At 38.1% G+C, this 17,958-nt stretch overlaps 1 protein-coding gene across 1 annotated transcript in view; it reads right to left on the reverse strand.

Moving 5' to 3' along the window:
* Nucleotides 1-17,958, reverse strand: part of sh3bp5 (SH3 domain binding protein 5) — an 80,615-nt gene that overhangs the window by 27,739 nt on the left and 34,918 nt on the right. The window contains exon 3 of the mRNA XM_003222201.4: nucleotides 12,468-12,596. Coding sequence (XP_003222249.4) covers nucleotides 12,468-12,596 — 129 coding nt within the window. The remainder of the gene's footprint in view (nucleotides 1-12,467; nucleotides 12,597-17,958) is intronic.

Below are 17,958 nucleotides of genomic sequence, written 5' to 3' on the forward strand. Positions count from 1 at the left end.
TAGAGCACCCAAAAGAGATCTAGGATATATTGCACAATAAGCATTATTTCATTCTCTATCATTCCCTTCTATAATATACTATACAGACACAGACCAAGGAGAAAAATAAATTGGGGAAAAATACCTCTAAATCTTAACCATAATTCACCCCCAACCAGCTCCCATTGTTCTTTAGTCTACTTCACATATGACGAGTGGACGAGAAAAAATATATTTCACCCTATATCTATGCAGAAATTTAGAGCACCCAAAAGAGATCTAGGATATATTGCACAATAAGCATTATTTCATTCTCTATCATTCCCTTCTATAATATAATATACAGACACAGACCAAGGAGAAAAATAAATTTGGAAAAAGCAAACAAGGCAACACACTATTCAATGAAGAGTATACATTGCTGTCTTTTAAATGAACAGTTCTCAACATTTGGGCTTCGAAATACAGGCAGTCCCCAAGTTACGAACAAGATAGGTTCTGTAGACTTCTCTGGTGTAGTGCCTCTAGATCAGTGGTTCTCATTCCGTGGGTCCTCAGATGTTTTAGCCTTCAACTCCCAGAAATCCTAACAGCTGGTAAACTGGCTGGGATTTCTGGGAGTTGTAGGACAAAACTCCAGGGGACCCACAGGTTGAGAACCACTGCTCTGGATATTTTGTACGACAGCTTCTATCATCCCCGATGAATGACTAAGAGTTGTATTCCAAAATACATTAAGTGTCACACCTCAGGTTAGCTTCACCTTGCTAAAGACACCAGGCTGCACACAGAACGTAGTCTTTTGTAGTTTATTAGGAAATAGGCAGTAAAATAGTTCATAAAAGGGAAAAGTTCAGTTCCAAAATATAGTTACTAAACAAGGCTGTAATCATCAACTCCATAGAAGCATAGGCATGAAACAAGGTCCTTTCAAAGGAAGCCAAAGTCCCAGTAACGTGAATATATCCAGGCTACGAAGTAATACAGGAACGCAGACTTGATACAGGAAAGCAGACTTGGTTCTTGACTCTAGCTAAGAAGTTGATTTTGACAAAGATCTCTTTCAGCAGACTGTTTTAATAGCATAACATGAAGGCATTTCTTTGCCCTTTGACCTCCCTCTTATTTGCTATTCGGAGGCTTCTACACACACCCCAAAATTCCAGCTGACTAGCGCGATCGAGCTCTGCGGCCTCATTGTCAAGGCCGTCAAGACCACTGAGCTTGTTAGTGTTATCAGAGCTATTCTCCCCTTCTGCTTCTTGCACCTGGAAACCATCATCAGAAACAACCTCATTTCTTCCCATGGGAAAAACTCCCTGCTCTTCATCTCCCACAGCAGGAACACTTTGCACCTGAATCCCATAATTCCCATCAGAGTCATCTTGAAACTCATCCTGAATCTGAATCCCATCATTATGCACTTGCATCCCAGAATCCTCATCAGAGTCACACAAAGGCAAAGGCTGAGTCACAACATTAAGAATAGCATTTTGGGGACAGGCTAAAATCTTATGCCAATTGGAATGTGTAAGTGTTGCAAAGCACACAGGTAGAGCATCTTTTATCTGAAATTCCGACATCCAAGATACTCCAAAATCGTCCACATGGGTGGTTGTGATAGTGACATCTTGGATTTCTGATGGTTCAATTTACACAAACTTTGTTTCAAATGAAGAATTGCTTCAAAATATAGTACAAAATTATCTTCAGGCTATGGCTATAAAGTGTATAGAGAAAATGATTTTTGTGTTTAGACTTGGGTCCCATCTGCAAGATAACTCAATATGTTTGTATATGCAAATACAGCTATTCCAAAATGTGGGAAAAAAAACTGAAATCAAAAGGTTTCCTGATCTCCGGTAGTTCAGATAACGGATACTCAACCTTGATTAGAAAGTATCTTGATATAACAAGGTATTTAAAAATGAGATTTTTCACCCTATGTGAAAGCAGAAAGACAAATATATTGGTAGCCATGCAAAAAAACCTTCATGATGTGGACAAGATAATCCTGAAGCTTGGGTGATAAACTTCCATGGAAGAACAAAATAAGAGAATTATCTTGGAAAATAATGAAACAGAGATATCATGGAGTATCGTTAGACTGCATCTCCAAATAATTCAACATTTTCAAAGACCCGTTTTTATTTTCCCCCTCTCTGCCACTTGTTAAATTTTGCATTATCTTGCCAGATTGACAACATAAAATCATAACCTATTTTGATGTTTAATAGGCTTTTTCTTAATCTCTCCTTATTATCCAACATATTCGCTTATCCAACGTTCTGCCGGCCTGTTTATGTTGGATAAGTGAGACTCTACTGTAAATGCTACCTCAGCATGATCCCATCATCAGTAATATACTTTGGGATTTTTTCACACAAAAGACAGGACTATTTGTGTAAAATGAGCTTTACCCACAGCGCAGAAAAGAGGGATGTGATCTTGTTAGTGCTACCAATGGATATGATCCCACAGAGACTGCTATCAGAAGTTAAAAGTCATACATCTTCAGACCTCACCAAGCATGAAAGTAAAAAAGATCCTGTCATGAATGAATAAAAGATATCTCCAATAAAGATAAGGGAAAAGTCAGTGAGAGGTAGGTGTGAATAAGTGATTTGTTGGGTTCCAATTTATCCATGAAAAAATCCCTTTTGAACTTCTTGTGATTCACATCTGGTAAAATTGCATTCTGGATCCAAAATGTGTACATTTCCAAGGTTTGTGAAATATATATACTGAAAGAAAATACGTATATGAAAGCACATATATATATATATATATCTGAAAAACACACATGACTTATATATATAGATACAGATAGAGACGGAGACAGATACGGATAGATATATTTGAAAAAAGTACACAAACATGATTTAGTGCAGGGGCAATGATCCATATCTCTGGGGGTAAACTGTGTAAAAAAAAACTATCAGGGAGGTTACCTAATTAGCCAGTTTCTATTCCATTAAGTCCTATTTATTTATTTATTTATAGTATTTATATTCCGCCCTTCTCACCCCGAAGGGGACTCAGGGCGGATCACATTACACATATAAGGCAAACATTCAATGCCTTAACATAGAACAAAGACAAGACAAACACGGGGCTCCGAGCTGGCCTCGAACTCATGACCTCTTGGTCAGAGTGATTTGTTGCAGCTGGTTGCTCAACAGCCTGCGCCACAGCCCGGCCCTAACCACTGGGAAGAGGGGGGGGGGGCACTCAACACCAAAAATTCAAAATTATATGTCAAAATTCAATTTTGATTCCTCTCCCTTTCTAAGCATTTCCCCTTATTTACAACTGCTTAAGAGGGTGAAAATTTGGCACCTAGTCTAACAAAATTACTTACCCCTACTTTAGTCAATGACGGGTATATATATATATATAATCATGTGCGTACATTAGCAAAAACAGGTACAAAATGTGCATTTCAAAACAATATGAACACAAATGTGCATAATGCTAGCACAAGATGAGGATTCTGAGAAAGGGGAACAAAACAAGTGACATACATTTTTCACATCTCTACTTAGAGCTTAAGAACAGAATAAGATAAGATAAATGTAAGACTGTCTTTGTAAACTTGAACAAAGAATGATTGTTTCATATAATGCCGAGGTCTAATCTTAAGTGCCTGGCAACCCACGTTCTTGTTCAAAAGTCATCTCATGTGGCCTAGGATCATGAACACAACCATACAACGGAGAATCCCACATTTAAACTTCATCTTTAACAGCAGACAAGAATTTATAGTTTTAAATTAAATGTTTTGTGACAATTTGAGATGAAAATTGGAAAATCTACTTTTGAACTACAACATCCAGAGACAATGCCAGTTCACTTATTAACTACATTTGTAGATGTTGGTATAATGAAATGTTGCATAGATTTGCCATATTTATTTTCCTGTTAATTATTTTCAAAAGGAGCCAACTGCTACTCCTTTCATTGGGATCCATAATTCTGCTTGACTGAATGATTGTAAAAAGAGATGCCAGATGCACAGTTAAGATTGCTGCCAGTTTAAATAATCAAAACCTTCAGTCACCTTTGAAGCCCACCTGCTATTCATTATTTAACATCTATCTACCAGATGCCCTCCATTTCTGGTGAGATTCTCATTTTTAATGAGCTGTCCCTTCTACCACCTTCATTACATTTGGAATATCCTAACTCTATTGAAGCCCAGTTTCAGTCAATGCCCAGCAGCTTTCCAAGTCAAAATGTGGTAAATTTAGATTCTATCAACTGGGTTTTCAAGTTTCACTACTATTCATAATTACAACTGAGAACCAATTGGAGTTTTACTCTAGTGGTCGTCTAGACACACCACAGCCTGCAGGATGCCCACTGTCCTGTACCCACTACCACAGTGGGCTTTATTTTCTGTATATATATATTTATTATAAGGTTTATAAGCAACTCACTCAGTCCCCTGGACTGAGTGAGTTACTAGGAGACCAAGTGGGCGGGGCTTAGCTTTCTAACTGGCAGCAATTGGATAAAAACAATTATTCCTCTCCCTCTAATTAGGACTTTATTTTTCCTTTCCTTTTGTTGTATGAACGTAGAGGCATGGATGAGGGGTTGTTCTGCCAAGTTTAGTGTTTCTGGGATGTGTAGTTTTGTTGTTTTGTTGTCCTAGGCCGAAATTTCATTACCCTTTTATATATATAGATATAGTCAGTCTGCAGTAACTCTATGAATATTTCAAATGGCTGGTGTGAATGATTTCCTTTCCCCAACTGAGCCAAGATCCTGCCTTAAAAACAACACCATTTCACCGCTTACTAAATTCCACACATTAGGAGCAGGAAGCCGTTTTCCGCCTCTTCAGCAGTTTTTATCAGGTCATGTTTCCGTTCTTCCTAGAATTCAATTGAGCATGAGCTAGATTTACATAAAGTCATTCAAGCAGGACCCCCGAGGGGACATGATTTCAAAACAAGGAGAACAGTTCAGTTTGTTAGACCTTTGGGGATCTGTATCAAGCTAGCCTAATGTCATGCTTCCAGGCTTTCCCCAAAAAGATGGAAGAAAAAGCAGCACAAAAAAATTAATGATATTCTTTGATGGAAATGCAATAACCTCTAAGAGAAAGGTTACTACAAAGAGTAAGCCCAGAGGAAATAATAAATCGTGAAAGGGACATGGGAGAAAAAGGGCAAAGGCTCTATGTCACTGCTTATACCAACAGCACCTACGTCAATGGAATAACAGATCTCTCACACACTCTGGTCCAAATTGAAAGCCCAATTGAAGCAGTAATGTGAAAAGCTGTGATTATAGCCTTTTTTGTCCAAGGCAGAAAGATCCAGCCAGATTGCCATATATACTCGAGTATAAGCCGACCCGAATATAAGCCAAGGCACCTAATTTTACCACAAAAAACTGGGAAAACACTGACTCCAGTATAAGCCGAGAGTGGTAAATTTCGGAAATAAAAACAGATACCAATAAAATTACATTAATGAAGGCATCAGTAGGTTAAATGTTTTTGAACATTTACATAAAGCTCAAATTTAGGATAACACTGTCCAACTCTGATTAAATCATTATTCTCTTCTTCAATGTAAATGTGCTTATGTATCCTTTTAATAATAATAGAGTAAAATAATACATGTAATAATAATAATAATAATTTTATTTTTATACCCCGCCCCATCTCCCCGAAGGGACTCGGAGCAGCTTACATGGGGCCAAGCCCAGTCCACAATAAAAACAAAGCAATAAAAACAAATAATAACAATAAAAACCAGTCATAAAATCACATTCAAGAACAAAAGGTAAAATCTTGGATAAAATCTAGAAAAAACCTGGTAATAATAATACATACAGGAAAATAATACAAATAATAATAAATAGAGTAAAATAATAAATGCAATATTAATAACAATAACAATAATAATAAGATCAGAGTGAAATAATAAATGTAATAATAATAATAATAATAATAATAATAATAATAATAATAATAATAATATGCCCTGGCAGAATATGTAAAGCAAAGTGAAGAACCTGCTCTGATTGAAGTCAAAAATCAGAAACTCCTCAAAGCACAGCAGACAAAAAACCAGTACAAAAAACTGCACTACAAACTAGAGCTGGCAACCGGCACAACAAAACATATATATATGTTTTATATATAATGAAACATATGAAGTACTCTCAGAAATAGATGAAAATAAGAAAAAGTTAATGTTAAGCATTATCCTCATTTATTACATATAATTAAATCTAAACAAATGGTGATATAAAAATGCAAAAGTACTTGGCAAAGAAACACACCAAAAAGCAAAAGCAAAAAGCATTAGCAGTAGCATTAAACACTTCGAATAAAATCGCTAGTTTAGAAGCAGCTGATATTGGAAACTGGTCTAACAAAGAACTGCCAATAAACTGTTAAAGTTAAACTAAACAATCATTGTTCCAGTATGAAACTTGGAAAATAATAATAATAATAATAATAATAATAATAATAATAATAATAATAATCAGAAACTCCTCAAAACACAGCAGACAAAGAATCAGTACAAGAAAACCACACTACAAACTAGAGCTGACAGCTGGCACAACAAAACATTGCATGGAAAGTTCCTTGACAAAATAGAAGGAAAAGCTGACAAGGAGAAGACCTGGCTATGGCTCACGAATGGGACACTAAAGAAGGAGACAGAAGGCCTGATCCTTGCAGCCCAGGAGCAAGCCATCAGAACAAAGGCAATTAAGGCCAAGATCGAAAAATCAGTTGATGACCCAAAATACAGACTGTGCAAGGAAACCGATGAAACCATTGATCATCTCCTCAGCTGCGGTAAGAAAATTGCACAGACAGACTACAAACAGAGGCACAACTACGTGGCCCAAATGATTCATTGGAACTTATGCCTCAAGCTGCCTTCCAGCAGCAAAGAACTGGTGGGATCACAAACCTGCAAAAGTATTGGAAAATGAACATGCAAAGATACTGTGGGACTTCCGAATCCAGACTGATGAAGTTCTGGAACACAACACACCAGACATCACAGTTGTAGAAAAGAAAAAAGTTTGGATCATTGATGTTGCCATCCCAGGTGACAGTCACATTGACGAAAAACAACAGGAAAAACTCAGCCGCTATCAGGACCTCAAGATTGAACTTCAAAGACTGGCAGAAACCAGTGTAGGTGGTCCCGGTGGTGATGGGACCCATGTCTAAACATGAAATTGATTTCAGTTTCAAATACACATAGACTGAAGATTTGTGTATACACAATATTTTTATAAATAATTTTGTACAAAATAATAATAAATAATAAAAACTTTATTTGTACTCCACCCTATTTTCCTAAAGGGATTCTGGGTTCAATTCAATTCAATGCCTGAGTGGAACAAGCAATAAACACATACATCACGTTCAAAATTATGAAGCTGCAAACACAGTAAATAAAATACAGTAGAGTCTCACTTATCCAACATAAACGGGCCGGCAGAATGTTGGATACTAAGGAGGCATTGAGGAAAAGTCTATTAAACCCAAATTACGTTATGATTTTACAAATTAAGCACCAAAACATCATGTTTTACAACAAATTGGCAGAAAAAGCAGTTCAATACACAGTAATGTTATGTAGTAATTACTGTATTTACGAATTTAGCACCAAAATATCACAATGTATTGAAAACATTGACTACAAAAGCATTGACTACTAAAAGGCAGACTGCGTTGGATAATACAGAATGTTGATAAGCGGAGATTGGATAAGCGAGACTCTACTATAGTTGGCTTTTTAAAGTCTCTACATGTATTCAAGGGGATTCACAAGCATAAAGCAGGAAACTGGGTTATGAGCCCTTAACAATGCTCTCAGATATGCAAATCAATAGTCTTTTTGTACCAACATTTTCAAGTTCATATAGGAAAACTTAACATTCTGATTCAAAGTTTTAATACTTCAGCTATAAAACTGCAAGAAACACGAGCATGTTTGCTGCATCTCATGTTTAATTTTTAGGAAAAAATAATTTTAAAAGATTAGAGAAATAAATGCCAGGAAGATCAACCTCTGAGTCAAGCAAAAGTAGAGCAAGTGTCAGTTATCCAGAAAAGGTCGGTCAAGTCTTTCGCTGGAACTGGACCAATTCTTTTCTTCATAAACAGTTCTGTGGCAGTCAGCCAAATAGAAATTGAACTCTGTCCCATATTCATTGACATGAGATTTTTGTTCCTCAAATTCATCTTGCTTCCAGTTCTTGCCAAAAAACATTTTGCAAAAAAATTACAAAATCTCAGTTATACAGTTTGGTGCCAATTCCACATTTCAATGAATCTCAAAATTGTGCTGCTGAATCAATCAATCAACCAACCCAGTGTGGGTTGAGTTTTTAAATGCAAATTTATTTTTCATTTAGAGGAATTGTAATCAGCAACATAGTCGATGTGGTTATGTTTTTTCAAGGACCATGGTGAACATGGAGACAGTGATTCCTAAGTTCAACTTTCAGATTTAACTATGGATACTTAAAAAAATAGGTATAAACAAATCTGCTATATACATGTCTCTGCACAATCATGGAGCATCTAAAAAGGGCAATGAAATCATAAAGCAGCTTTGGATTTAATGAGAAAACAGAAAAAATATATATTGGAGGGAGACATCCAAAAATTGCTCTTTCTAGCTTAGCTGTACAAGGTGTCCGCCCAAAACGGAAGGAATGCTATTCCCAGAATAAGTTGCAAGTGTGAATATAGCAAATGAATTACTGACATGTAGCGTTTTGGTTGGCAGCAAGCCTAATGAATTTCTAGAGGCTGATTCTTTAAACCAGAACTACAAGCAAACATCAAAAGTGATTTATAAGACACAGACAGGTTCATTTGGAGAGGCTGAATTCAATTGGTGCCAATTTAGATTTGCCAGCCCAGCTGGAAAGTATACAGAAAGATGCAGCTGTCTTCAACAAACAGCACAAGCTCAGATCCTGATTCACCTTCCTGAATACGTCAGAAGATGCTGCACAACTATTTTATCTTCCCCATTTTAATAGAGACAACAGGAAAATACAGGAAGATAGGACTTAAATACCATAAAAGCAACAGATTCTGTCAGATCTTAGAAGCTAAGCAAGGTCACTGTTAGTTAGTACAGTAGAGTCTCACTTTTCCAACATAAACGGGCCGGCAGAATATTGGATAAGTGAGAATGCTGGATAATAAGGAGGGACTAAGGAAAAGCATATTAAATATCAAATTAATAATAATAGTAATAATAATAATAAGTTTATTTATATCCCGCCTCCATCTCCTCCGAAGGGGACTCAGGGCAGCTTACAGCAAATCAAAATACAAGCAATGATAAAATATAACACATCAAAGGACAAAAACAAAAACCAATAATAAAATATACACAATAGGTGAAAAAACACAACACAGAATTAAAACATCAAATCAAAAACAATGAGGTTGCAATAGTGGATAAGCAAGGTGCACATTATGAGAAACCAATTCGTAAATAATTAAATTAAATTACATTACATTACATTATGATTTTACAAATTAAGTATCAAAACATCATGTTTTATAACAAATGGACAGAAAAAAGCAATTCAATACACGGTAACGTAATGTAGTAATTATTGTATTTACGCATTTAGCACCAAAACATCGCAATGTATTGAAAACATTCACTACAAAATCACTGACTATGAAAAGGCCAACTGCGTTGGATAATACAAAACGTTGGATAAGTGGAGGTTGGATAAGCGAGACTCTACTGTACTTGAATGGGAGATGTCAACGAATATCAAATGTCATAGGCTATATTTCACAGGGGTGCCCCGGTGGCGAAGTGTGTTAAAGCGCTGAGCTGCTGAACTTGCAAACCGAAAGGTCCCAGGTTCAAATCCCGGGAGCAGAGTGAGCGCCCGCTGTTAGCTCCAGCTTCTACCAACCTAGCAGTTCGAAAACATGCCAATGTGAGTAGATCAATAGGTACCGCTCTGGCGGTAAGGTAACGGCGCTCCATGCAGTCATGCCAGCCACATGACCTTGGAGGTGTCTATGGACAACGCCGGCTCTTCAGCTTAGAAATGGAGATGAGCACCAACCCCCAGAGTCAGACATGACTGGACTTAACGTCAGGGGAAACCTTTACCTTTTTTTATATTTCACAGGAAGGAATTGACAAGCAACCTCTGAGTATTCCTGGCCTAAGAAAACTATGAAAACACTATGAAATTCATAAGGTTGCCATAAAGTGACCTGAAGGCACACACATAGATGGAATTTGAGCCCCCATAAAATTACATGATTCAAGTAGGACAATATCACCATCAAACCTCATCAGGAAACACTTCAGAACGGAGTAGTCAGTGATCATTCAACTACTTCAGAACAGAACCATGAAAAGAAAACACAAAAAGGAGAACAAAAATAGCATAAAATATGGCCCAGTTGTGGCTAATGGCTCCTATGTCAGAGGAATTTTTAATCCACATCATGGCTTAACTCCTAAAGGTGGTTCCTAAATAGGTTCAGCACCTTGGGCAGCACCATCAAAGCTAGCCAAACTGTGGAATGAATTCACCATCCCACTGACACAAGAGCCACAACTGGTGGAACCAGGGATGCAACCATTTTTCCTGCTCTTTACACCAAGATGATCTGACAGCATAAGCCTTCACTGCATTGTTTCTAGAAAGACCCTTTTGTTCTTTGCTTTAAACATCAAAATGTCTTCAGATAGCCCCGACCACAGCATAGCCACTATCTGGGCCTCTCTGAGCTCCACTACACCATGGACTACAGATGCATTGTGCACAGATTATGAAATTATTATGAATCAGCACAAAGCAAAAGGCAGAATGGTAAGAAATAATGCTGATCACTATTACGATGGTAAAAGCAAAATTATTTTGTCATTAGTTACTTATTTATTATTATTTACATACTTATGAGAAATTATAAACCACTTACTGTATATACTCGAGTATAAGCCTAGTTTTTCAGCCCTTTTTTAGGACTAAAAAGAAACCTCCTCGGCTTATACTCGGGTGAGGGTCCTGGTGGACTTATATTCAGGTCGACTTATACTCAAGTATATATGGTATATATTTTTCTCTATTATTATTGGTATTGTTACATTTATTATTTTACTCTATTAATTATTATTACATTTATTATTTTACTCTATTACTGTTACTTTTACATTTATTTTACACTATTTTATTATTATTAATACATTTATTATTTTCCTGTATTTATTATTATTATTACATTTATTATTTCACTCTATTATTATTAAAAGGATACATAAGCACATTGACATTGAAGAAGATGAAAATAATGATTTGATCAGAGTTGGACAGTCTTATCTTAAATTAGAGCTTTATGTAAATATTCAAAAACATTTAATCTACTGATGCCTCAATTAATGTAATTTTTTGGCATCTATTTTTATTTCTGAAAATTACTGCTCTCGGCTTATACTGGATTCAATGTTTTCCCAGTTTTTTTGTGGTAAAATTAGGTGCCTCGGCTTGTATTCAGGTTGCCTTATACTCGAGTATATATGGTAAATCTGAAGATTTTGCGAAACAATAACAAAATATACAAAGTGCTATACGATGCCAGTAGCTCAACCATTTGAAGCATCCTACACCTGCTGCAGTTTCCAGTAGAGCCTCAAGCGCAGCTCCATATAGAGCAGAGGTTTCCAAAGTGTGTGGCACGAAAAGTTAGAGTGTCAGCTGTAGTGTGTAGGAGTGTTTGGTGAACATAACGAAAAATGACAAAAATCTTGGAAATGTAAGATTTTTTTTTTCGTGTCAGGAGCAACCTGACACGGAAAAAAAAAACTTGTAGGACCCTAGATGTTTTGGCCTTCAACTTCCAGAAATGCTAACTGGTAAACTGGCTGGAATTTTTGGGAATTGTAGGCCAAAACACGGGGGACCTACAGATTGAGAACCAGTGGCCTAAAAAACGCACCAACCCCTTCTATTTTCATTGCAATAGCACCATCTCTGGCCTTTTTAAATGCCTGGGTGGGGAAATGGCAGTGGCCAGGGCCAATTTGCTCCTTAAAATAGTGCTGGGAATTTCCTCTCTCAATGGAATACCCTTGATTTAACTAAAGCTCATATCAAAATCCATAATTTTGGCCCCAAAACTTGCCCTCGACTTATAAATAAGGTCAACTTATACACAAGTATATATAGTAAGTAGGTTGTTGAAAGTTTCTGAACCATCATTATAGGTAGGGATTAGGGAAAGGAATAGAATAATCTCTTTGACAGCTTACACTTGCGTGGGTGGTACTTGCAAGCAGATGGGGGGGAGTGAAAATGTGCGATGAGTCCCAGGGAAAACACCAAGTTGAAACAGCCAGTATGGTATCAGTCAGACAGATATATATCAAGCACTATGAACACCACTGGCTTACAATATACCCTCTGTGGCACAATTAACAGCTCAGACTTTTCTGCTACGTTCTTACCTGCCTTGCAACCCTCCGCGCTTCCCAGTAAGGTTTGGAATCTTCTACAGCCTTCCCAATCTTCTTCACTAGTTCATCTAGTTTTATTGTAGCTTCAACTAGGACGGAACGGAATTTCTGACGGGCATCCTGCAAAGGAAAGAGCAGCAAACAGTGTCACCAAAATTGTTCTTGCGGATCAAATTTGATTAAATAAGCCTGCCTAGGCACAGCAAACGGGCATGTTTTGTAGAATATTATTTCTGGAGACAGTACCAGAAATGTGGGTCACCATTCTGAAACGGAAAAAAAAATATCGCAATGACTGAAACCACTTGTGATCAGATTTGAATAGTATGCAATGCCTGGCAGCATAACCAGGCTTCTGACTTCCTCTGGCAAATCCAACCACATTTGAACAGAAATCAAATCTAGAAAATCCATAAATTAAAATGTGAAGGAAACAGTAACATTTTTTGACATACACCATTGTCACCAATAACCATTCTGCTATTTTTTATGATTTGAAGTTTTCATTCTATAAAAGATAATAATAATAATAACAACAACAACAACAACAATAATAACCTTCTAGGCTATATCTGCCTCGAAGATCAGGGGGCAGATGACTCTTACAAGTAAAACAAGCAGTCAAAGAAGAAGAACATGCCCTGGCAGAATATGTAAAGCAAAGTGAAGAACCTGCTTTGATTGAAGTCAAAAATCAGAAACTCTTCAAAGCACAGCAGACAAAAAACCAGTACAAAAAACTGCACTATAAACTAGAGCTGACAGCTGGCACAACAAAACATTGCATGGAAAGTTCCTTGACAAAATTGAAGGAAAAGCTGATAAGGAGAAGACCTGGCTCTGGCTCAGGAATGGGACCCTGAAGAAGGAGACAGAAGGCCTGATCCTTGCAGCCCAGGAGAAAGCCATCAGAACAAATGCAATTAAGGCCAAGTTCGAAAAATCAGTTGATGACCCAAAATGCAGACTGTGCAAGGAAACAGACGAAACCATTGATCATATCCTCAGCTGCTGTAAGAAAATCGCACAGACAGACTACAAACAGAGGCACAACTATGTGGCCCAAATGATTCATTGGAACTTATGCCTCAAGTACCACCTCCCAGCAGTAAAGAACTGGTGGGATCACAAACCTGCAAAAGTATTGGAAAATGAGCACGCAAAGATACTGACAAAGTTCTGGAACACAACACACCAAACATCACAGTTGTGGAAAATAAAAAGGTTTGGATCATTGATGTTGCCATCCCAGGTGACAGTCGCATTGATGAAAAACAACAGGAAAAACTCAGCCGCTATCAGGACCTCAAGATTGAACTGCAAAGACTCTGGCAGAAACCAGTGCAGGTGGTCCCGGTGGTGATCGGCACACTGGGTGCCGTGCCAAAAGATCTCAGCAGGCATTTGGAAACAATAGACATTGACAAAATTACGATCTGCTAACTGCAAAAGGCCACCCTACTGGGATCTGCACGCATTATCTGAAAATACATCACACAGTCCTAAACACTTGGGAAGTGTTTGACTTGTGATTTTGTGAAACGAAATCCAGCATATCTATCTTGTTTGCTGTGTCATACAATAAAATAATAATAATAATAATAATAATAAGAAGAAGAAGAAGAAGAAGAAGAAGAAGAAGAACTTTATTTTTATATCCCACCTTCATTTCCCCAGAGGGACTCGGGGCGGCTTACATGGGGAACACGCCCAATTCAACAACAATTAAAACCAACCATAGATCAAAACATAACTTGATAAAATCAATAACATTAAAAAAAAAAACCAAAAATGAAACAGCATCATCAACCAACAATCTAACCCAGTGATGGCTAACCTATGACACGCGTGTCAGCACTGACACGTCTAGCCATTTTTGCTGACACGCTGCCGCATGCAGATTGATTGGATGACTATGTCTTTTGTGGCTAAATTCGGTGTGATTTGGTCCAGTGTTTTTGTTGTTTACTCCAGGGGAATTATGCACATTACACACACACACACACAAACACACACATATAATTATATTATTATCCTATTATTACTGTAGTATATTATCATATTATTACTATTATATTATTATTATATTATTCATTATTCATGACTACATTGAAACTAGAATAGAGAGAAATTAGCGTGGAAACTGCAAGAGGTACCATAGATTGTTGTACATGGAAATAATGGTAGTAAATAGTTTTTGATTTATTAAATACAGTTATATATTACAACTAGCTGTGACCGGCCACGCGTTGCTGTGGCAAAGTGGTGGTAGTATTGGTTAAAAATTGTCGTGTAATTTTTATTTGACGTTATTTGTATTTTTTAAATTAATTTTATTGTAACTTATCTTTTTTTATTTATTATATTTTATTATTTTGTTGTATTATTTTTAGTTATTTTGTTATAATATTTTATTGTATTAATTTTTTTAGTGTTTTTTATTGTATAATTTGTATTTATTTTATTTTTTATTCTTTTATTAACACTGGGCTGAGTGGGTTGCTAGGCGACCAAGTGGGCAGAGCTTAGAGCCTTCTAAGTGGCAGCAATTGGATAAAAACAATTATTTCTCTCCCTCTAATTAGGACTTTATTTTTCTTTTCTTTTTGTTGTATCAACCTAGAGGCGTGGATGATGGGTTGTGTTGTCAAATTTCGAGGTTGGGGGCCCAGTAGTTTTGTTGTTTTGTCCGCTACCCTGATGCCATCACTCTTTTATATATATAGATTATATATTTTTGTTATTTAAACTATACATATTGCAAAATTATGGGGTTTTTCTCGAAGTGACACACCACCCAAGTCATGCTAGGTTTTTTTGGTGAATTTTGACACACCAAGCGCAAACGGCGCATCATTGATCTAACCCGAAATGAGCACTGAAATACTGGGGTGGGGGGGAGGCTAGTGCAATCTATATATATAAAATGGTAATGGAATCCCGGCACCGAGCAAAACAACAAAACTACATATCCCACAACCTCAAAATTTGCCAGCACAACCCCTCATCCCTGCCTCTCGGTTCATACAACTAAAATAAACAACAGGAACCACAACGGGGCCTAAAAACAAAAACTATCCATGTGCGCCTCCGCCACAACGAACCCCAGGCACGGAGAGAACAACCCCCACCCCTCCCCTCAACAGGCGCTCCCGCGCGCTCCCCTCTTCCTGCTCCGAGGCACCGCGACCAAGAAAAACCTCACCCAGCGGCCTTCAACATGGCGCCAGGGAGGAGGGACCAGCAAGGCCTACACAGAGCCCCCCACCGCCGCCCTCCCCCTGGCGAGGCCTGGCCGGGACTGGGGCCGGGGGACGCGGCCAGGAGAGGGCCGGGAGGCCAGGCCTCCTCCCCGGCCACCCTCCTCCGGGACGACCTCTTCCTCATGGTCATCAGGGAAAGAGAGCGAGGTGGGAGGGAGAGAGGGGCCTTGCCCACGTCGCCCCCTCAAACAGGCACACCGAGGCCACGGAGGGGCGGGGGCCAGAAGGGAAGCAGGAAGAGTTCTCCCTCAATTACTTTCAGTTTCTCCTCCTCTACACCTCAATTCCAATACCGTAAAGTCTCACTTATCCAACATTCTGGATTATCCAACACAATTTGGTAGTCAATGTTTTCAATATATCGTGATATTTTGGTGCTACATTTGTAAATACAGTAATTACTACATAGCATTACTGCCTATTGAACTACTTTTTCTGTCAAATTTGTTGTATTGCATGATGTTTTGGTGCTTAATTTGTAAAATCATAACCTCATTTAATGTTTAATAGGCTTTTCCTTAATCCCTCCTTATTATCCAACATATTTGCTTATCCAACATTCTGCAGGCCCGTTTATGTTGGATAAGTGAGACTCTACTGTAAAAACAATCACAACCACAACAATAATCATCAACAGCTTCACAGGCAAGAACCACCCAGGCACTGAAGCTGCAAGGCCATTCAGTGCTAATCAAGCTTGCCAATGGCAACATTCACACTTGGCCTCCAAACAGACAATACAGTAGAGTCTTACTTAGCCAAGCTTCACTTATCCAAGCCAGTCTGCCATTTAGTAGTCAATGTTTTAGAATTAAATGTTGCTATGTTTGCGTGCTACATTCGTAAGAACAGTAATTAATACATAACATTACTTTATATCATACTAGCTGTGCCCGGCCACGCGTTGCTGTGGCTTAGTCTGGTGGTGTTGGTCCATCTACATTAGGTTGTATTTATGCTGTGACCTCCACCCTTCTTTATACTCACATTAGTAGTAGTATTTGAAGTCTGTTACCTTCTTCAATTTTTGTGTTGATTGATAATTGCTTGAGATCCCTGTTGTCTTTGGTTTGTTGTTAATCGTGATGTCTGATTCTGCTGAGTGCGGTTTACATCTTATTGTGGTACAATAGTCTTTTTTTTGTTTTGCCTGTGTAGGTGTTTATTATTGTTGTTGTTGTAGTGGTCATGAAGGCTGGATAAGTTAGATGCTACTGTATTGTTTTTTGGAGGCCCAGTGTAGCACTGACTGGCCTCTCAGCCTCAGTGCCTGGCTGTTTCTTGCCTGTGATGGTGTTGATTCTTATTGTTGTAGTCGTTGTCATTGTTATTATTGTAATTGTTTTTTTGGAGGCCAAGTGTGAATGGAGGGATTGGGGAGGTGGATGAGTTGTGTTGTCAAATTTTGTATTTGTTATAGTCACAATGCGTTGTTGTGAGTTTTGTGGGTCCGGATTCTGGTTTTGTGGTGTGGTTGTGTTGTTACAACCGAGAGGCAAGGCTTTTGTGTTGTGTTGCCAAGTTTTGTATTTCTGGGTCGTTTAGTTGTGTGCCAAGTTTTGTATTTCTGGGGCGTTTAGTTGTGTTGTTATAGTCATGATGCGTTGTTGTGAGTTTTGTGGGTCCGGTGTGGTTTTGTGGTGTGGTTGTGTTGTTACAACCGGGAGGCAAGGCTTTTGCATTGTTTTGCCAAGATTTGTATTTCTGGGGCGTTTAGTTGTGTTGTTATAGTCATGATGCGTTGTTGTGAGTTTTGTGGGTCCGGATTGTGGTTTTGTGTTGTGGTTGTGTTCTTACAACTGGGAGGCAAGGCTTTTGTGTTGTGTTGTCAAATTTTGTATTTCTGGGGCGTTTTGTTGTGTTATAGTCACGATGCGTTGTTGTGAGTTTTGTGGGTCCGGATTGTGGTTTTGTGGTGTAGTTGTGTTGTTACAATCGGGAGAAAAGGCTTTTGTGTTGTGTTGTCAAGTTTCGTATTTCTGGTGCGTTTAGTTGTGTTGTTATAGTCACAATGCATTGTTGTGAGTTTTGTGGGTCCGGATTGTGGTTTTGTGGTGTGGTTGTGTTGTTACAACCGGGAGGCAAGGTTTTTGCGTTGTGTTGTCAAGTTTTATATTTCTGGGGCGTTTAGTGTGCCAAGTTTCGTATTTCTGGGACGTTTAGTTGTGTTGTTATAGTCACGATGCATTGTTGTGAGTTTTATGGGACCGGATTGTGGT

The sequence above is a fragment of the Anolis carolinensis genome, chromosome 6 (assembly GCF_035594765.1).
Source record: "Anolis carolinensis isolate JA03-04 chromosome 6, rAnoCar3.1.pri, whole genome shotgun sequence".
NCBI classification, from domain to species: domain Eukaryota; kingdom Metazoa; phylum Chordata; class Lepidosauria; order Squamata; family Dactyloidae; genus Anolis; species Anolis carolinensis.